General features: G+C 38.7%; 1 protein-coding gene across 1 annotated transcript in view; it reads left to right on the top strand.

The window, feature by feature from the left end:
* LOC129762628 (uncharacterized) overlaps positions 1-23661 on the top strand; it is a 190159-nt gene that overhangs the window by 108981 nt on the left and 57517 nt on the right. The window contains exons 3-4 of the mRNA XM_055761083.1: positions 8264-8632; positions 8700-9347. Of these exons, the coding sequence (XP_055617058.1) occupies positions 9018-9347 (330 nt within the window). The 5' untranslated portion in view covers positions 8264-8632; positions 8700-9017. The remainder of the gene's footprint in view (positions 1-8263; positions 8633-8699; positions 9348-23661) is intronic.

Genomic DNA, 23661 nt, shown 5'->3' with positions numbered 1-23661 from the left:
AAATCCCAAGTATTTAAAATCATTGTTTTCGGGTATTATCTTCATTCATTTAAATTTATTGAAATTTTTCTATTTCATTTTCATTTCAATTTGAATTGCGTTAAATGTTATATGTGCTTCCCTCATTTTAGTCATTTTTCACGATTTGCTTTTGCTCTATGTATAAGACTTTTCTGTGTAATGCCTTTTATGAATCAGTATCCATTCACGAGACTGTTATTGAAACCGTTTCAGCGGTTTCAGCGAATCAAAGAGGGAATCAACGGCCAAAGTAAACAACAATCGACAAATTGCTGAAAATCAGACCAAACATCAAACAAATCTCTCCGTTGACAGGGGCCTGTGAACTTATTTCCGTTCTTCTTCCACACCCACTTCACATACTGACTCACTCAGAATCATTCGAGCTTCCAATTTTAATTCGAATCATCGCAGAAAATCGCTACTGAAAAAAAGATAGTGAAAACAGAAGCAGAAACATAAATATATAATCATATCCACCCATTCGGGAGCCCACCCACGGTGGACATATGGTCGAGACGAATGCCAGTGAAAATCGATTGGCAGGCTGTCATTCAACGGAAAAACTGGATGGCATCACCATCGGCATCACGTTTTTTTTCGCTCCGCCGCTTTCTACACCCAGTGAGTGTCGACAGATTCCATGGAAGAGAAGAAGAGAAGAGCGCTATCGTCGTGCACGTGGGCCGTCATTGTGATCTCTTCTCGGTGGGTTCGCGATTCGCGATATAGATTTCGCGAGGCACAGATGGTGGAGGATTTGGAAGACAACTGTAACAACTTTGGGTGGAAGGTTCGGCAGCTTATGTCTTTCACATTTACAATGCTTGGAATGATTGGGAAAGTGTTGTCTAGCATTTTTATGAGTAATACTAGCTGACCCGGCAAACGTTGTTCTGCCATATAAATTATTTCTAGTGAATATTTTGGGTGCTAAATCAAACATATATAATGTATTGTAAGCGTGTTTGAATGTTTTAACGATCCATAAAATTAATCGAATGTGATCAATAAAACAGAACAAATAAAAATATTTGAACGAAATTGTGTATAATGTTTCTTGATTCAATGTATTTCATTAACGTAACTGATATGTTTGATCTCTTAAAAGTTATAGCGAAGGGAACTCTTTCAAGAGAAATTAATACCGACCGCAAAGGGTTAATAGACTATACACATCGGTATTTTAAATTTAATATACAGCCATATTGCTTTTTTAATTCACGGGCATGCAAATGTTTTTATTGTTTTACATAGAATGGCAAAACTGAACATTGATTCATTTCATTTCATTTATTCATTATTATCAACAGGCCTTAACATAAGTGCCCTAATGATACTTAATACTACAATACCTGAGCAAAACATTATCGTGAATATTGAATTCTTAAATCCGTTTGTCTCAAAATCAATCGTTCTATGCAAATGTGGCAACCTTGCCTTGTCCCAAAACAAACGTCAAAATAGTTCATCCGTATTCGTGGAGCAATTTATTCTATCAGATTGTCAGACCCGGAAACAAATTCAAATTGTTGAAGCTTGAATGAAAATGATTACTCGATGTCGTTTAAATACATAGAATACATAGTCCTGACCCTAACATAACTTTTGTTCTATAAATTTCCTTTTATTTTCACCAAAACTTTATATAATGAAATAATTTTCGTTCAAGATTCACCCCCTCCCCCTTGTAGAGAATGTATTACTTTTTTATATAGAACACATTTGATGTGTAGATCTAATTTTCATTTTGACGTAGGATAACGTCTTTCGGGAATATATTGGGGTACAAAATGAAAATCGAAAATCGAGCACATCGTGAAAAATGTTCAATTTCAAACGCTTATTGCTCAATCATTTCATGATGGATTGTTGAGATTTTTGTGTCAAACTATTTCGGCACCCCATAATATTTTTTTTTTACATTGAATAAAATTATAGATGTCGTGAAACTAACCATCGAAAAATTGGAAAATCTCAGCCCTAACGGAAATACCCACTTCTGACTGGTCGAAATTGACGACACATGCGGCGGCTCATGTACTTACAATTATTGGTCAGTTATTTCCTGATGCATTTACGAGACATTTACATCAATTGATCTGAGCACTCCATAACAATTCATCACAATTGATAAAATAATATATCATATGAAACTAACTAACAAACAATCAAAAAATCTTCAAACGGAAATACTTCGTTTTGATTGGTTGAAATTGAAGATACGGAGAAATCGACACATCAAAGTAGAGAGAACTTTTGTTCCCACCGAAGTGTATTCCCTAACCGAGACAACAAAACTAAGCTGCCTGGGGGAATTCAGCATGTAAATACCCTCGTGCTTTTGTTTCTACCGACATGTATTCCCTAACAGAGATTTCAAATCCAAGGTGTGGTCGATAGTTTAACTAACGACGCGCACAAATGGATAGTGTTCATTGTAACTAGCTTGGGCATTGCTGATTGCATACGTGCTGGCGAACAAGTGGGGAGCGATGAATGAGTGTTTTTTTTAAATTTTTGTTCCAATAAGAATCTTTCGATGGATTAATTGAAGAATGATATTTCAATGAACTGAATAGAACTTATGTTTGATAGAATATAAATAAAATTTGAATTTGGAACCTTTATGTTGGTTGCTTCGTGAAATTTCATATCAATGACCGATATCAATGTTCAATTGAAATTCGCATTGAGGCATGTAGCATCGTATTCCGTTGGGTTTAAAGCGAAAATGAAAATGAGTTGAGTAAACTCAGAAAGTAAACATTATAAATCAAATTACCTTTTCCATTTCAAATATATTTTCTCTATAAAAAATAACCCTTTTTCTGGTGAGAAAACTTGATAATTGTGGTCGATAATGATAATTATCTTATATTACATTGATGAGGTTTTTTTTCTTTATTTCATCCATACATAACACAGGAGCCACCTCGTCTAGGGCCACAGAGGGCGGATTTCATCACCTCATTTCACTTAGGCATCTTCTATTGTGATACGCACCATAAAATTACTAATCACCATCTTTCTATCATTATCACTCGGTTATGGACACTGGTGGAGTGAACAAACAATACCTAACAACCAGACAAAACGGCCCTATTTCAGGGCCAACAAATCACTATCGAAGAGTTTAACAATGTAATTTTTCAAATATAGCCAAAATCAGCATGTAACAGATAGCCTAACGGAATCCTACGTCAACTATGTGGTCGTGTCTCGGACACAACCCTCCTGTGATTTTTTGACGTAGGACTACGTCTAACCGGAAGATATAGGGGGTGAAATGGAAATCTAGGCACTGAACAAGTAGCAAAAAATGCAAGATTTGGAACGCTTATAACTCGAGCATTTCTCAATAGATCGCAAAGGTTTTTGCATCAATTGATAGGAAATATATCTACGCATCTATCATAACGAATAACATTTCATTTTTCTTGAGATAAATAATTGAATAATTGTGAAATATCAAGCATTGTCCAAATACACTATGTGCCCATTTTTGATTGGTCCATTTTGTGCTCCTCAAATCGTACCGACCAAAACGGGCAACCAGAGCAGCAGCGAAATACAATGAAGCACGATTGGAAAGGAAAAAGAAAAAAATGAACGAAACATTGGTCGCAGTCTCACACATGCGTAATTCTCGAGCCAGCCAGTCAGCTTAAAAATCCCCTCTCCGCTGCCGTAACGATCATTCTCATCCGAACCGTACACCACATCGTTTCGCATCACCTCACATCAACAAGCCAACACAAGCAGCCATGGTTGGATATGGCAAAGGAGGAAAAGTGAAGGGAAAGGCAAAATCCCGCTCGAACCTTGATCTGGAGTTCCCGCTCGTGTTGATCTGGAGTTCCCCGCAAGGGTAGCTAGGTCGAGCGCGTTAGTACCAGTGTACCAGTCCACCTAGCCGGCGTTATATAGCTTCGGCCGCCGAAGTGATCGAGTTAGCTGGCAAAGCTGCTTGCGACGATAAGAAAACCTGCATTCGGAACAGAACACATTCGGTTCGGCGGACATCAAGACAACAGGCAGTTGCAGCGAGTGGCGAGTGGCAAACACAATCGCAAAACGGCATCAGGTAGCAGAAGAAAAAAGTTTGTTCTTTATACAAACTGCTTTGGTGGCAAATCCAGAACAAGGCGGCATCGAGGGCGTTCGAAATGGTTTTTTTCAAAACCACGAGTACTAAGTTTTCTAAATTGGAACCATTCCATAAAACAAGGCGCTTTTCAGGGCCATTAAACCTTCCAAAAAAGAGTTTAGGAAATAAAGCTCAATGCTTTCTAAAACATTATCCAAAATAATAATAAAACACAAATTGATGTTTTCATAATTTGTTTGCCAGGATTTGATGAGTATGTGAATTTGGCAGTTGTTCTGAGCTTATTGATAGCTGGGGACTTGCCTGATTATTAAATTTTCACCAATTCTTAAATTGTTTCCAGATTTATAGTACAGTAATCTACAATTAGTTCGATATTTAGCTAATTGGACGGACATGTAATGCGACTTATTTAGTTGGACATTTTTGTAAACATAGAGATCCAAATTATGACCCCACATTGAAAGTCGACACTGTACCACTGTCATCGCAAATGTTCAATTACAGGTTAAAATTACCTTCAATCCGGCACTGAGTGGTGGTAATGCGACGTGCCATTGAATGTAATTTACTGTAAAATATGTCACAAGCTGGATGGGAAGAAATTTTCCAACTGTGAAAGCTGTGGCGAGTGACAACAAATCGCTAAACAGGAAGGTTTAGCCGAACAAGATGGGAATATCGAGTGATAACAAAAACACAACACCAAAGGTTCTTTTCAGAACCATCAACATATTCATGAAGAGTAAACAGTAAACTAATCCATTTTTCAGGTAGATAGGTAGGTATTCACGTAGGTGAAGGAAATAAAACAATATATTTAAAATATATATTTAACAAAAGCTGTCCCCTTTGTATAGTCCTACGTCACTCCGGTTATGTCCCCGACATTACCCACCCGTCTTTTTCATTAAATTTTTGTTTTGAGAGCGTGTTTATTCCACCTGAAAATCCATAACCATTTTTGGTTCACATAAATGGAACATGGGGCTCAATATCGGCTATGTCGTATTGTGTGGCACATTTGCACAACTCGATTGTATTAGAAGGGAACGGATTACAGAATGCAAAATTGCAATCCGTTCGCAATTCTGACTCGACCGGATTTCAGAATACGGGTTGATCAGAAGACATAACTGGAATTTCTATGGAAATTATACCATCGATTTCCTAACCAAACTAAAAATGTGTGCATGAGATAATCCTCGCGTCTACCATTCAACCAAACACGTCCATCAATATGTGGGACCGAATCCGACAGGACTTAATTTTTTGTTTGAACAGACGCTTTCTACCTTCGCGCATATGTCGATCATAAATTGTTGGCACAGCTCACGACATCGTAGAATGGTGTTGCCCTGATCATATCAAATAATCATATGATACAATTCAAAATGAGAAATGATGTTCATAATGAATGAATAACCTTTGGCGGGGTATTGTTGTTTAATGTTTATGCAATATCCGTCTTGTCCCTTCAGAATGGCTGGGGGATTTTTCGTCTAAGAGACCCTTCTGACTTGCATCATCGAAGGCGTATTGCTCGGCATAGATTACATGTTCTACTAAAATGATACAAGTAATACTACGATGATAAGTCGAACGTTTGGAACGTTAGTGCTATGGAAGAAGAACATGGACAGAGTCGTATGAATGATGTGCGTCAACAATGAACTCTAGATTATTGTTTTTTCTTCGAATCACAATTTCTCTCGTCACTGTGCAGTCACCTTCTATGATTCTAGCACCGCTTGCGCATTGAATCTACACACGTGCTCTCCAGCAGGTGTTTCATCAGTGTGTGGATGCAAGTACGATGTAGCGGGCGTAGCGCCATCTGTCATTTGACAACATAAAAAAATTCGTTCTGTTTGAAAAACGAACGACGGTTAAAGTATTTGAATATTGTTTATACAAAAATACTAAAATCAAGATTAAAAATAGGGTAAGGGGGCCTCAATTTGGTGGTTATATAAATTGTTTGAAGTCAAATTTAAGAAAAAATCGTTTTTTTTTCTGCATAGGGCCACCCTAATCGGTATTAAATATATAGTAATCGGTATCCTAGCGGTATTGTATACAGTTCACAACCTATTCTCATGTCTACCAAGCTTTTTGCGCATAATTTCATCAAAATAGGTCGAACCGTTTTGGAGGAGTTCGGTAACAAACACCGTGACACGAGATTTTTATATACAGGGTTTTCCATTTCGGGCTTCCGAAAGTATACAGCCCTGCGCTGACAACCGTTTGACATAGATGTCAACCAAAGCGTCATATTGTAAGTTGAATGTCTGCCATTTTACAATATGGATCGTTTTAGCATCGCACAACGTGTTAATTTTGTTAAATTATACTATAAAAATGATGAAAAACCGGCAAATGTTTTTCGTGCATTACGGACGGATTTTGGTCGTCATGGACGGCCTACAGAGCACATAATCGCTAATGTAGTGCGTAAATTCGAACAAACTGGATCCGTAGCGGATATTGTAAAACCTGTGCATCATCGTAATGTGCGTCCGGCTAAAATATTGCTGCTGTTGCTGCCAGTGTGGAGGATGATACGAATGTTTCAATTCCACGGCGTGCTCAGCAATTGGGCTTGTCAAACACATCATTGTGGCGAATTTTTCATTTGGACTTGCACCTACATCTGTATAAAGTCCAACTGGTACAAAAATTAGAGCGTGGTGACCATGGAATGCGTCGGGCATACGTCGATTGGGTGAACGAACAACAGCAGCAAAATGCTGAATTTTCGCATCAAATTTTCTTCAGCGATGAGGCACATTTCAAGCTCGGTGGCTATGTGAACACTTAAAATTTCCGTATATGGAGCTCAGAAAATCCACACGTGATTGTTGAGAGGCCATTGCATCCGCCAAAAGTCACTGTTTGGTGCGCATTATGGTCTGGTGGAGTCATCGGGCCGTATTTCTTCGAAAATAAGGACGGCGAGACGGTAACTGTGAATGGTGAGCGCTATGGTCGCATGTTAACCAATTTTTTTTGCCATAAATTGAAGATATGTATACGGATGACATGTGGTTTCAGCAGGACGGCGCCACGTGCCACACAACTCGACCGAACATGGCCATATTACGAACGAAATTTGAGGGACGCATAATTTCGCGTTTTGGTGATGCCAATTGACCGTCCAGATCATGCGATTTGAACCCGCTAGACTTTTTTTGGTGTGGTTATGCGAAAGACCGTGTCTATGCCAACTCTCCGCAAACTCTTGAACATTTGAAAGACAGCATTCGTGAAGTTATGACCGAGATACCGCCCCATATGTGCCGAAAAGTCATCGAAAATTACCTGTTCCGGATCAAGGTGTGCGAGGAAGCCCAAGGTGGACATTTGAATGATGTTGTATTTCACACATAATGGCATAAACCAAACTTTAATTTGAAATAAAAGTTTCATCGAAATTCGAATTCTAAGTGTGTTTTATTTCAATTTACTTTCGGAATTTAAAGTTGGAAAACCCTGCATATAGATTTTGATTCTCTCGCGCTGTATGACAAGCAGCAGAAAACTGTGACAAAGCCTTGTTCATGTAATAACGAATCATTAATATATAATATTGTTGGGAAACTTGATTAGCATACAGGATTAATAAAAGAAATCTATTCTCCATTCATCTGTTACGAGTATTCGACATCCTGTGACAACCGAAGGCAAACTGTTTGCATTTGGCATCATTGCAACCGTCCAATTGGCAACAGAATCTTCCCGTTTCTACCCCTGCCCGATGGGTAAACAGTTCCATCCGAAGCAAGTGCGTATTCGCGTGCGTCTCCATCACATTCTCATCACAAATGTTTGTGTATTTACTGATTGACCTGCTGTTGCTGCTGACTAACTGATGGGGCCATTTCACTTTGCACAACGAAGTTCGGCCCGCCGTGACGTGATTTTCAATATGATTGATCGAGTTTGACCAACGTTTTCCATCGTTTCTGACGTGATGAGAGGTTTTCAATTTTGCTCCGATGTGGAGCCGATGGATGACGATGGTGAAAAATTAATAGCAGCTATCATCGTATATTATTTTAGGAAATTTCTTTGTGATCTCTGTTTTCTGACGCAATATGTTTTTCCGTTTTCGCTTTCTCATTGCAGATAGATGTGGGGGTGACATCGAGATGGGCCAGGGGCTCGAACCGCTAACCGCAGATCTTTGTCTGTCCTCCCGGTCGCAGCCCCCCCAGCTTCCGTCTCGTACTGATTTCTTCGAGCAATCGAAGAAAAAGAACGCGTCCAGATTAATAGCAAAAAGCACCACCACCACCACAGTAGCACAATTACAGCAATTGGCATCACTACTGCTACCATCACGGAGAAGAGCCTGTGGACGAATCCGTGCAACGATTCCAGCGAGAAATACGACGATCAATCGTTGCGTACCAGAAACCGGTCAGTTGCCCAAGGTTGACAAGCTGTGGTCACAACCGCACGACCAGTATCGTGTTCTATTCTCAATGCTACCAGGTGAATCTGCATGTTTGAATAGTTGTTCTAGCCAATTTCGAAAAACGTAACACTAATCTTCCCACAGACTCTTTTTCTAATGCACACACGATGGAGTTTGGTTAGACATGATGAAGGCTACATCATCTTAGTGACCCTAACGAGAGGGCACTAATAGAGACAAACAAAATATCAACCGCAACAGTCGACCATTAGTACTACTACTACTACTTCTACTTCTCTACAACTTACAATCGTGAACCAACAGATCAACACACAACAGTCACAACAACAGTAACAACAGCAGCAGCAGCAGCAGCAGCAAACGGCGTGAAAATACCACCGCCAAGCGAAGCGTTGTTTCCAGGCCGCCACTACCGACGAACCGGTTCCGTTTCTGGTGGCCATGGAGCCGCCCGGTGTGCTGACACCACACAGAGATGGAGATAAGCTTCTGCAGCAGCAGCACAGTCTACCGCACACTCCACAGTCACCGCCACCGACCGCGACGACAGCCGCCACAATACAACTGCAAACGCAACTGCAACAGCAACAACAACTCTATCACCACCGTCAGCTACAACTGAGCACTTCCCTGTCCTCGAGTAATCAACCGTTGCTCCCGACACCCACATCAGCAGCATCAACGAACAATTCGCTTACCGGGAGTAACAGTGGGACTGGAAGTGCCCAAACCGGCATCGAACGGCTGTCGCGTCCTATGGCCTTTGATAAGGTAAGTGGTAGTTACTGGAATTCTTTTGAGAGGTGTTTTCATTGCAAGAAAAAAAGGGTATTATAATCAAAATTTGAACCCAGCAAACATTAAATCGTATAACCAGCGTATTTACAGCAGAATATATCCCATGTTTTGGGTGGTATATGATGCGAATGTGGGCCATATACATACAAAAGTGGAAGTGATATACATTAGGGGGGCAATGAATGTATGGGAAAAAGTTGACCCTAAAATTTCAAAAAGTTACCCTATACAAAATGTTTACCACCACCAAAAAACACCCTATGCCGAATTTCAGCTCAATCGGACTTAAGGGAGAGTGGCTCAAAGCGGTCAAAGTTTGAGTTTTTTCAAAATCGAAAAATCACCCAAAGGAGGAGAAAAGGAAATGGGGGGTTTCGTAAAAAATATATGCCAAATGTCTTGAAATTGCATGAAACGTCGAGATCTAGTGTCATCTTAAATTTTTTTTGTCAAAAATCGGTATTCTACGACTTAGTTTTTTTTTCGGAGTACGAAACGAAAAGTATAGTTTTGGGTGCCAATAAAAATAGTTATCTCAATTTTTCATTCCGAACTTGCTACGAAATGTTGATTTACATGATAATATACCCTATGCAAAATATTAGCTCATTCGGACTTCATTTACATTTTCATTTCATATGTTAAAATTTGAGTTTTTTGAAAACCGAAAAGTCATCGGAAATCGGGGTTTAAAAAAAAATGATGCGAAATGTCTTAAAATTGCATGACACGTCGAGATTTATAGTTATGTCAAACTTTTTTTTGGTAAAAATCGATTTTTCACGCGGAAAAACGACCAAGCGCCAAAAAACATTTTTTTGACAAAAAAAAAATTCAGGATAACTATAAATCTTGACGATTAATGCAATTTTAAGACATTTGGCATCAAATTTTTTTGAAAACCTCGATTTTCGGAGAATTTTCGTTTTTCAAAACAACTCAAATTTTAACATTTGTGACACCAGTAATTGAAGTCCGAATGAGCTAATACTTTGCATAGGGCATATTATCGTGCAAATCAACATTTAATAGCAAATGAAAAATCGAGATAAATATTTTTATTGGCACCCAAAACCATACTTTTCGTTTCGCACTCCGAAAAAAAAGGAGAATGCCCAGAATGCTGATTCTCGACAAAAAAAATTTCAAAATGACACTGGATCTCGACGTTTCATGCAATTTTAAGACATTTGGCATCACAATTTTTTTTTTCGAAAACTCCGATTTCCTTTACTCCCCCCTTAGGTGATTTTTCGATTTTCAAAAAACTCAAACTTTGACCGCTTTGCGCCACCTTCCCTTAAGGGGGAGGTACATTATGAACATCATAAAAAGTATGTGATTTTCGCGATTTTTTTCAACGAGAAAATAAATTACTATGATTTATATGATATCACAGTTTGGTTTCGTTCAAAGAAAACATTCTCTGAATAGAAAGAAGCTTTCTATTTTTTTTGCGTGCATGTTGGCAATTAAAGTCTGGGGAGCCGAAGCGGGCGACGTCGTACAAATGCTGACCAAAAAAATAAATACCCAAAAATTAGTTTTAGATGCAACCTTCAGCGGCACACAGCAGAACCAGCAGAGAAATTTCAGCGGCTAAAACACACCATTAATTTCTCGATGTTATCACAAACTGAATGAAGGAAAAAACTAAAAGCTATACTTACACTGCACTACATATGCTTTGTGTGCATGCGATTGCATCATCCTTTCTTCTCCTCTTCTCCGCTCGTTTTATAGCTCGGGTCGCGATTGTCGCGAACAAGCAGTATTGGCCATTTGTATTCAAAGATTCAGCCAAAATTGTTGCTCCCGTGGTCGAGTCGTTAGCGTCACGCCTAACATGTCACTGCTGAATAATTCAATTTTAGTACTTGTTCAAATAGCTAATAATAGCGAATGTTACATGAATATAAATGCGTGTACTAAATAATGATATTAATTGTAAAAAACTCTGATATCAAAAGACGTTTATTTTGTTCAGAACAGATAAAGAGGTTTATTTTATTTGCCCAATATTTTAAACGAATCAACCATTGTCATGATAGGAAAGCATTTTTTTCCATGTCAACATACCAACACACCACGCCTGAAACGCAACCTATGTCATCGCAACGTAACTCAACGAAGCGCATCGCAAACCATCGCAAGTAATTCGACGCAACGCAACCAAAATCGACTCAAATCAACGTAGAGCACCGACTCGAATTTATTTCTATAGCATCAAGTAAAATCCAATCGCCTGCATCGGATCGTCACGGTGGGCGGTGGGTTATTATCGGGCAAACAAACCATCGACAACAAAACCAACATACAATTCAAATAAACCTATGCGAATAAACAATAACAACCCAATTGTCATAGAACGGGAACGGATGGAAGCGAACCCGCTATACAACGCGTAATTGTTTATAGCGAACTTTCGAGAAGGAACCCGACCAAACAAACAATTGCTAAAGACTATTCAAATGACTATGGGCCAATAGTATAAATAGGGCACGAAATGTTCAGAGCAGGTCAGTTGCAATGAACTCTCCGATCAGTATAGGTCAAGCTTTTGACTATATTCGATCTCATCTCTTATCACTCATATGGTAGCCAGTCTACTCTACTACTTCGAAACTCCGTTCAGATACCTCTCTGGGCGGAGACATGGACCCTGAATAGCCGCAACCGGTTTGCTGAGCCCTTGCAGCCAAAACCTTGTAAATTGGTGGGAGTTCTACAAGTTTCTCTAGTGGATTTCAACCAATACCTTTTTTTCTGTATTATAGTGATTTTCAACACTTTTGGCTGGTTCGTCACTTTTACCTTCCATTTTTGGAAGACTGTCGGGAGTGAGATTTGAACTCGTGACCTTTAGCGTGAGAGGCATGAATGTTACCACTACGCCAGATCGCCTCCCTTTCAACCAATGATGTTTTACGTAATCTTGGATAAATTTCCTGTCATCGTACGTAGGGTTTTTTTAAAATATTGATTTTTAACGAAATTGCGAAATTTTCTGTAAAAAAATGCGTTTTTGCCTCAAAAATCGAGATAAAAACACTCACCAAAATTTTATTTTTCAAAATATCAAAAAAATCTCACGCGCGATGACAGGAAATTCAGTGTAGAAATCTGGGGAAACCAATAACATCGAAATCGGAGGGACCGTTCCGGAAGTAGAACTTCCACCAATTTGCGTAACATGGTTTCGAGAAAAACGCGTTTTAAATTTATGATCAGCTTTCCTTACGCAATGACTTAGGTCCACTAATTGGCTTATAACTTTGGAACGGAGCATCGGACAAACCTGGGACGAAAACTACGGTAAATAAGACATTCCAGAGAACTTTTTTTTTTATATATTTTGACGTAGGACTACGTCTAACCGGGAGATATAGGGGGTGAAATGAGAATCTAGGCACTGAACAAGTAGGAAAAAATGCAAGATTTGGAACGCTTATAACTCGAGCATTTCTCAATAGATCGCAAAGGTTTTTGCATCAATTGATAGGAAATATATCTACGCATCTATCATAACATTTCATTTTTCTTGAGATAAATAATTGAATAATTGTGAAATATCAAGCATTGTCCAAATGCATTATGTGCCCATTTTTGATTGGTCCATTTTGTGCTCCTCAAATCGTACCGACCAAAACGGGCAACCAGAGCAGCAGCGAAATAGAATGAAGCACGATTGGAAAGGAAAAAGAAAAAAAATGAACGAAACATTGGTCGCAGTCTCACACATGCGTAATTCCCGAGCCAACCAGTCAGCTTAAAAATCCCCGCTCCGCTGCCGTAACGATCATTCTCATCCAAACCGTACACCACATCGTTTCGCATCACATCACATCAACAAACCAACACAAGCAGCCATTGTTGGATATGGCAAAGGAGGAAAAGTGAAGGGAAAGGCGTGTTGGTCTGGAGTTCCCCGCAAGGGTAGCTAGGCCGAGCGCGTTAGTACCAGTGCACCAGTCCACCTAGCCACCGTTATATAGTTTCGGCCGCCGAAATGGTCGAGTTGGGTGGCAAAATTGCTCGCGACGATAAGGAAACCGGCATTCAGAACAGACCACATTCGGTTCGGTGGACATCAAGACAACAACAGGCAGTTGTAGCGAGTGGCGAGTAGCAAACGCAATCGCAAAACGGCAGCAGGTAGAAAAAGGAAAAAGTTTGTTTATACAGACTGCTTTGGTGGCAAAAACAGCTACCGTAAAACACGGCGCTTTTCAGGGCCATTAAACCTATTAAAGAAGAGTTATTAAAAGTTATTCACAATACAAATGCATTCTAAAGTGACATAATATGACATATAATATGAACTGATTTATTTTGTTTATGCTTGTTTTTGAACTTATTGGAGGTTGGGGTCTTTTAAAATGATCATTCAGTTTTCACAAACCCATGCATGGTTCCCGAATTGAAAGTGGCTTCAAATTACAACACATTGTATGCAGGATGGCATTCACGAATTTTCTCGGTAGCAAGAACTGCTTTCTTTGGTTGATAACTGATGTTGAAAATTGACTGACGTTACATCTGCATTGTATAGAAACATAACTAAGGAGCAACATGATGAGCTATGTATTTCCTGCTGCTCTGTTCTTATTTTAAAGGACTTTATTCCGAAGGTCATCCGTCCCTATATTTACTGTTGGTTTTTCAGAACGCTTATAGCTCATCTTTTTCTCGACAGATCTTAAAGTTCCTCTCCAAATCCTCAGTTCTTTTTCATTTTTATTTACATTGTTTGTGGAGACTACAAATCTTACAATTCATTCGTCTCCGAAACCACAGTTTAAGGTACGGTAATGTGAAATTTATGATAGTGAATGAGCTGAGCATTCCTTATCATAGCCATCATTTTGATTTTACGATATGTGCATACGCCAAAGGATGCCCGGAGTTGAACATTCAATAAGTAAAAATATCAAGAAGCAACTATAAGATAGTGAGAAAAAATTGAGAAAGTTTGTAAAAAAACGCAAAAACACAACACCAAAAGTTCGTTTCAGAACCCCAACATGTTCATAAAGAGTGAACAATAAACTAATCCATTTTTCAGTTAGATAGGTAGGTATTCACCGAGGAGAAGAAAATAAAACAATATATTTAGCAAAAGCTGTCCCCTTTATATAGTCCTACGTCACTCCGTTTATGCCCCTGACATTACCCACCCGTCTTTTTTTAAATTTTTCAAGTTAGTGTACCACCCCCTAAGTCCGATTGAGCTGAAATTTGGCATTAGGCGTATTTTCGAGGTGGTGAACATTTTGTATAGGATAACTGTTTGAAATTTTAGGGTCGATTTTATATTGAATATATATATATTGAAATATATATATATATATATATATATATATATATATATATATATATATATATATATATATATATATATATATATATATATATATATATATATATATATATATATATATATAACTTAACTTCCCATGTGAGGAAGTGGAGTTTTTAAAAAAAGTTAACTAACTAAGCTAAAGGAAAACGCGACTGTTCTCGTCGGCTCACTAATTTAATCTGAATCTTTATTCAATTTCGTTTGGTACAATACGAGTTGGAAATCATTATTACTTGGAGAGATGTTGAATCGGCATAATTTGATGCCTCCGCGGTTGGTCTCTGCTGCGATCCGGTTCCGTTGATTACAGTCACAGCACGTCTCATGCCGTGGGTATGGTTGCTGGTTTGATTATATGGGCCTGGCGATAACTTGTGGACCTGGCGATAACTTATATACTAGCTGACCAGGCAAACGTTATTCTGCCAAATGAATTATTTCTAGTGAATATTTTGGGTGTTGAATAAAACACACTAATGTATTGTAAGTGTGTTTGAATATTTCAACGATCTTTAAAATAAATCGAATGTGACCGATAAAAAAAACCAATGAAATGATTTGAACGAAAGGTTATATGATGTTTCTTGGTGTATTTCATTAACGTAACTGACATGTTTGATCTCTTCAAAGTTAAACGTCAACTGAAAAAAGTAATATAAGTTTGTCGTACAGCAGAAAAAATTAAATATAGAAAATCAATATTTATTGCTGTCTCCTTGTTAGAAAATACGTGCATGTGATTTTCAACATGGCTTAGTTTATAACAGCTTGGTCTCGTTCATAAATTGGAAAACAGCGATACGCCAGCTAACTTCAATGGAGCTGATTAATCGGCCTGTTTGGAATCGCGTTATTTTATCGTTGTCATTCAATCGAGGAGTATTCACATCGGTAATCTAAGTTTGAAACACAGCCATATTGCTTCCTTTATTCCTGGATGTTTTTTATTACTCTTCACTGATTTGTAGAACTCAATATTCATATATGCATATGAGTGATCGGATTTTACAATTCAATCGAAATCGACTTTTACGCTTTTAAATTCGTTCGCCTTGTCGCGAAACAATGGTCAAAATAAGTCATCCGTATTTGTGGTTCAATTTACTCTCTATCTGATCGGCATAATTCCGGAAACAATTCTAAATTTTGAAATTTGAAAGAAAATTATTATTAGATTTCGTTTGGATGCTAAATTTGTTTTGAATGTGTTTGAATGCTAAATTTTGCGTGTTTATTCCACCCGAAAAACCATTACTATTTTTGCTTCATAGAAATGGAACATGGAGACCAATGTTGTTTACGTCGAATTGCGTGGCAAGGTTGTCACATTTGCTCAACTCGATTGGACTTGAGCTTGAACAGAATGTAAAATTGCGCCATTCAACAGAATACAACCAACAATATGTGGGGACGAATACGATCGAACTTCATTTTGTGTTTGAACACACGCGCAATGTCATGACAATGCATTGCGCTTTGGCCTGGCTATAACTAAAGCTGTGTCGGCGTTGCTCATGATAGTGTCTCGCAAGTGAATGTATTATTCCTCGCACCGCTTTTGTTGATTGTGTAGTAAGAATTGCAGTCGTTCAATCTCTACCTTCGCGTATATGTCGACCATAAATTGTTGGCACAGCTTACGATATCTTGAATTGGCGTTTCTTGACCATGTCAAATCACCATATGATGAACATAAAAATCCTTCGAGCGCGCCCTCTGTTTGTTTCGTCGCATGTTCATAAATATTAAATCAAAATGAGAAATGATGTTCATAATGAATTAAGTATCTGTTGAGAAGGCAAACCTTGGGAACGTTAGTGCCATTGAAGAAGAACATAGCGAGGGTCGTATGAACGGTGTGTGTCAACGATGAATTCCAGATTATTGTTTATTCTTCGCATTAAATTTCTCGTGTCACCGTGCTATCATGATTCCAGCAGCGCTTGTGCTTTGGATCTACACACGTGCTCTCCAGCTGATGTTTTATCAGGGTTGATGGCAATAACGTGATTGTCATTTTGTAATCCGAGCGAATGTGATTTGAAGAATTTCGATAACTCATTGTGCTCATTCAAAAAGGCTTCCAGCTCGTCGGAGATGCTCCCTGCTTTAGATGAATTGATGTTACTTGTGTATTTGTAGATGGATGTTCAATGAAGCGGGCGTTACGCCATCAGTCATTGAACAACTTAAATGAATTCGTTCTGTTGAAAAAACGAACAACGGTTAAATTATTAGAATATTTTTGACACAAAAATAATAAAATCGCAATTAAAAATAGGGAATTGGGGTCAAAATTTAAGGTTATATGTGTGGTATGAAGTCAAATTTTTGAAAAAAATATCCAGATCTCAGATTTTTTTCTGCATAGAGCCACCCTATTCATACATTTATGGTTATCGTTATCCTACCGGTATCATATATAGTTTACAACCTATTCTCATACCTACCAAGTGTTTTGAGTATAATTTCATCAAAATCGGTCGAGCCGTTTCGGAGGAGTTCGGTAACAAACACCGTGACACGAGATTTTTATATATATTCTTAACGCTTCTCAAAGATGCATTCACAATTTTATACTGAATGCGAGATCTTTTCATATGGTATATGAATGGGGGAGAAAGAGATTTCAAAACTTGTCGACCATGAAAAATATCAATAGTTCTCAGATTTGCTTAATACATTCTACGGTAATTCCCATATCCGTTAATCGTCACATCCGCGGTTGAAAACTCGCGAAGAATTCGCACCACGTTGATATTAGTTCACTCAATTTCTCTGCTGATTCGAAGCAGAACGTAACGACGTAAATAATTAACGCGATATAAATAATTTAAATTGAAATTCTTCTCATTATCGCGTGCTCTACTGTCGCGATTGCGTCGTAGTGCCATTTGACGTTGCAAGTGCAGCCCTACCGAGCGCAGCATCTTCGGTGAACTACGTGAAGGAAGCTACGCGAACGCGAACGGTTGAACGGTGCTGGAGCAAAGTGATGACAGGAAAAATCGATTCGATTCCCCAACGTTGTAGGTGCAATTCTGCGAGAGCGCTCCATATTTTAAAAATAGACGAGTAGAGGGTGCGACCGATTTATATTGGCTAGAGGATGAAGATAGGTTGTGATTAATGCATTTAGGGACAAGTTTGCTCGGTGCGTAATGGAGCTGCAAAGTAGACTACTTTTAATTTAATTTTGAGATTCGTGAAGTTTTCAACCGAATCCAACCGTGGGACGTAATATGATTCTGGGTCGCTTTTTATTTGAGATCATTTTTCTCGTAACTGTTGATCATAGCATATGTCAATTAACGAGAGAGCGATGGCTGTGACCGGGTGAAAACGTGGTCGCTTAGACATGAAAACTAACTTTTTCGCGAATGAGGGCTGCGACACTCTTTTTTGTAACTGAAGTCAATATTCAGTTACAAAAAAGAGTATCGCAGCCCTCATTCGATGGTAATGCAATGTGAAAATCTGATAGAAAATCCAATGGATTAACTTTTTGATTGCTTTGTCACTCGCTAGCCAATAAGTGGGTTGTCGCGCTCTGGCATAATGTAGCTTGAACCGTGATTACTAACGATTATGTGAATATTTTACGTAACGTGATGCTCCTGTATGCCGAATAGAACATGCGACTTCGTCGGATATGTATGCAGGGCAACGGACCTAAACATACAGAATTGAAAACTAGAAGATGTTCTAATAAAATAATATATAAAATCACTAGTTGACCCGGCGAACGTTGTTCTGCTATATAAATTATTTCTAGTGAATATTTTGGTTGTTCAATAAAAATGCCGAGAACGCGTGTGAGGTTCCCCGCAAGAAGAAGAGTTTTGTTGAATTCAACCAATGGATAAAGAAATAATGATATAATAGACAGTAAACATATTTTTTGCTTTATTTTTTGGGAGCTCAAAAAACGTCCGATACTTGCTTTTACACTAGAATATCCCCTTAACCGTTTGGGAACAGGCAGCGTATGAACTTGATTATATTCATATGAATTGATGGATTAAATCGAACTAACTCAATCACTCTTTATAGTTTTGAACGTCGCTTAGATCATTACCCCGCAATTTGTAAGGAAGAGATGTAGATTCGATACTCCATCGTAGAGTGCTCTTCGGATTCCAACCAAATACGACAGATGTAGCTCACATTTTGTGCGGTCCAACCGTATGAATTATCGTTACTGAGGTATAACTTGTTACTTCGCCCATGATCTGAAGGACTTTGGAGACTTTTTTTCTGAATGATGTTTTCGGAAAGCAACTACCAAATTTATTTTATTTGACAGGCGGTATAATCACAAAGGGAGGGGCTTACGATTCAATGTTTTGCCTGTATTCAAATTATATTCCGCTGTTACTCCGGTTGTTCCTTTTGGTCTGATTCACTTGAGGAGCACACATTGGACCAATCGAAACGAGGCACATAGTGCGTTTGGACAATGCTTGACATTTCACAATTATCCAATTGTTCATCTCAAGGAAAATAATATGTTATTAATTGTGATAGATACGTCGAAATATTTCCTATCTATTGATGTAAACATCTTTGCAATCTATTAAGAAAAGCTCGAGTTATTACAGTTCGAAACCTTCAATTTTTTTTCTCCATGTTCAGTGCCTAAATTTTCATTTTACCCCTTTTATCTTCGGATAGTGGAGGTATAGTGATAGAATAGTGAGGTATCACTTAATTCTGGAAAAGGGACTTATTGCCAAAATAGTCTGAGAATTCCTGGTCTAAAGGGACGGATTCCTAATTCGTGTTGGGGAAAAGCCTTGAGGTTTGCACAATAGAATGGGAAATTTCGTTAAAAACGTTAAAAGCTCCAATTTTAACGTTATTTTAATACATTAACTATTATAAAATATAATTCTTTATACTGCAATTAATTATTTGAGAATGTCTGAATCGAACGACGTAAAAATCTAGTGAATCCACCAAAAAATCATCCAATTTTTCGTGATGTGGTCTATTTTCATTTTTTTTAAATTTGTACTCTCAATATGTTCTCGAAAGACATAATCCTGCATCAGAACAAATTTGATTCAATTTTCTATTGCTAAAGTAAGAAATGAACCTTGTACAGAATTGATTTATGCTTTCTAAATTGTGCATCGATCTACTGTGTGATTATCATTACTTTAATATATACAGGGTTTTCCATTTCGGGCTTCCGAAAGTATACAGCCCTGCGCTGATAACCGTTTGACATAGCTGTCAACCAAAGCGTCATATCGTTAGTTGAATGTCTGCCATTTTACAATATGGATCGTTTTAGCATCGCACAACGTGTTAATTTTGTTAAATTATACTATAAAAATGATGAAAAACCGGCAAATGTTTTTCGAGCATTACGGACGGATTTTGGTCGTCATCGACGGCCTACAGAGCACACAATCGCTAATGTAGTGCGTAAATTCTAACAAACTGGATCCGTAGCGGATATTATAAAACCTGTGCATCATCGTAATGTGCGTTCGGCCGAAAATATTGCTGCTGTTGCTGCCAGTGTGGAGGATGACCCGAATGTTTCGATTCCACGGCGTGCTCAGCAATTGGGCTTGTCAAACACATCATTGTGGCGAATTTTGCATTTGGACTTGCACCTACATCCATATAAAGTTCAACTGGTACAAAAATTAGAGCGTGGTGACCATGGAATGCGTCGGGCATACGTCGATTGGGTGAACGATCAACAGCAGCAAAATGCTGAATTTTCGCATCAAATTTTCTTCAGCGATGAGGCACATTTCGAGCTCGATGGCTATGTGAACACCCAAAATTTCCGCATATGGGGCTCAGAAAATCCACACGTGATTGTTGAGAGGCCATTGCATCCGCCAAAAGTCACTGTTTAGTGCGCATTATGGTCTGGTGGAGTCATCGGGCCGTATTTCTTTGAAAATGAGGACGGTGAGACGGTAACTGTGAATGGTGAGCGCTATGGCCGCATGTTAACCGATTGTTTTTTGCCACAAATTGAAGATATGGATACGGATGACATGTGGTTTCAGCAGGACGGCGCCACGTGCCACACAACACGACCGAACATGGCCATATTGCGAACGAAATTTGAGGGACGCATAATTTCGCGTTTTGGTGATGCCAATTGGCCGTCCAGATTGCTATGCTATTTGAACCCGCTAGACTTTTTTTTGTGGGGTTATGCGAAAGACCGTGTCTATGCCAACTCTCCGCAATCTTTTGAACATTTGAAAGACAACATTCGTGAAGTTATGACCGAGATACCGCCCCATATGTGCCGAAAAGTGGTCGAAAATTACCTGTTCCGGATCAAGGTGTGCGAGGAAGTCCTAAGTGGACATTTGAATGATGTTGTATTTCACACATAATGGCATAAACCAAACTTTAATTTGAAATAAAAGTTTCATCGAAATTCGAATTCTAAGTGTGTTTTATTTCAATTTACTTTCGGAATTTAAAGTTGGAAAACCCTGTATATATATAGTTTGGTTGTTCAATAAAAAATATGCAATATATTGTAAGTGTGTTTAAATGTTTTAACGATCTATAAAAATTATCGATTGTGATCGATGAAGGATAGATTCCACGTGGATATCGTGGACAGTGGGAAAATGGCCTTCCAGAACCCGAGCGTGATGTGGAGATGGAGATGAGGTCTATGACATACAGAGAAATGGAGACGATGACCGCCGACAAAAATCCGAAACCGAAAAAAGTAATATGTTTTTGTGGTAAAATGGGAAATAAATAAAGAAAATCAATATTAATTTCGTTTAGTTGCTATCCAGTTGGGGAAAAATACGCGCTTGTCGTGAACTACTAAATTTATAAGTGCTGGGACCCTTTCATGAATTGTGAAACCAAAGATACACCAAACGCCAAATGCCAATTTGGTACCTTATTATGTCGTCGTTGTGATTCATTCGAGGAGTATTCACATCGCTATCCAAAACACATCCACCCGCTTTTGATCGTATCGTTGAAAAAATCTTTTTGGAAAACGCTTTGTACATTTTCCATCTGCTAAGCAAGGTGATAAAAGATTTAGATCACCACGTGGGCTATGAACCATGTTTGTGGTAACAATATCGAACAGTCACCCATATTCCGGAATCCGATTGCTTTGAACCTTGATCGGATCTCACGATTCGTCTTTTGCATTCTGAAATCCGAGTTTGGAAAAATACTCACGATAGATTGTGAATGTATTTCCGGTTTTATCAGCTTTACAGGCGTTCTTTCTGTTACCTTTTCCGGTTTACCTAGGATAAATCCGCCGTCGCAATTGGAATTCGATATGTGCACGTGCGATGAATATTAAAAAAAGTCAGTCCAATTAATTTCAAAGGTTTTCATTCTCATGTTACCTTGAAAAAATCTATGTCGCGTGTCATGATATATGAGATTTCCAGGTTTTCGTTTCGTAGAGTGGTCGATAGTTCGCGTTTACATAATCACATATGTAATCACCTCAGTGAACCTTGATTCTTACCTCTCCCCACTAACAATTATCCCTTCCATGATAATCGCTATGGAATCACGATATATAGGCGACCCTTCTGGCCCTCGGGCGGCGAATATCATACTAACATTCCTTCCCTTCCCCTGGTGACTGTAAGGACGTGGAAAGCGTCTTTTTTTGACTATTTGAAGCTCGAATCATCGAAACTTGCACAAAGTGAATGATTTGCTAGTCCCAAATGTTATTCGGTGTGTTCTTTGTGCAATTCCGCTGGTTCAGGTCAATCACGGAGAGCAACTACGAATTGTACAGTCTACTCAAGCTCAAGCTCAAACGAATACATCCAGCAACATGTTGGACGGAATACGTGAAATTTTGTAATAGAGCTCATTAATAGCTTCATTTATTTTATTTGAACACACGTGCTGTCGTTTGAACAAAGGCTGTGTCGGTGTTGCTAATGATAGCGTCTCGCAAAGGAATATATTTTACCTCATACCGCTTCTGTTGATTGTGTCATATGAATCGCAGTCATTCGCTCTCTATTTTTGCGTATATGTTGACCATTGATTATTGGCACAGCTCAAGACTTCGAAGCTGTGCCAACACCATTCCTGACTACGTCAGTTCATCAAACGACACACATAAGAATCCATCGAGCGCACTCTCTCGTTTGTTTCGTCTCCTCCAACCACTAGGTTCAAAAATATTAATTCAAAATGGGTAATGATGTTCTCAATGGTTGAAGTAACTGTAGCGCATTGGATATACACACATTTTCTCCAGCCAGTTTTTTATATCACAATTGACAACAAAAGCGTGATTGTTATTTTATATTTCGAGCCTGTGTGTGATTAGAATAATTTCAATAATTCATTGTGCTCACCCAAAAAGGCTTCCAGCTCGCCGGCCAAGCGCATATCTTTGGTCGAATTGAGGGTAAATGCGTATGTGTGGGGTGAAAGTTCGATGATGAGGACGAATTGCCCTCTAGCATTTAACGACGTGAAATAAAACCTGTTTGAACAACGAACAATGGATCAATTATTTTGTATTGTTTATATAAAAATACAAATACAGTAGAACCTCGACTGGCAGTGCTCTCGTGGCCGAGTGGTTAGCGTCATAACTAACATTCCGGGTGTTCGGGTTCGATTCCTGTTCTGGTCGGGGGAATTTTTCGTTAAAGAAATTTCCTCCGACTTGCACTGTCATCATGTGTATTCTAGAGCTTGCCACTCAGAATGCATTCGAGGCGTGTTATTTGGCATAGAAATCTCAACTAAGTACTAATAAAAATGAGGCAAGTAAAACTACGTTGAGACGGCGAAGTTCCTCTAGGAACGTTAGTGCCATTGAAGAAGAAGAAGAAGAAGAAGAACCTCGATTACCCACGAAAGCGAGTTCCCTAGTGAATTTCCTGGAATTTGTTAGTGAGCGGCAGGGTCTTGCTCTTT

This window comes from Toxorhynchites rutilus, chromosome 1 (genome assembly GCF_029784135.1).
Source record: "Toxorhynchites rutilus septentrionalis strain SRP chromosome 1, ASM2978413v1, whole genome shotgun sequence".
In the NCBI taxonomy this organism is placed as follows: Eukaryota; Metazoa; Arthropoda; class Insecta; order Diptera; family Culicidae; genus Toxorhynchites; species Toxorhynchites rutilus.
This window is presented reverse-complemented; position numbering and strand designations above follow the sequence as displayed.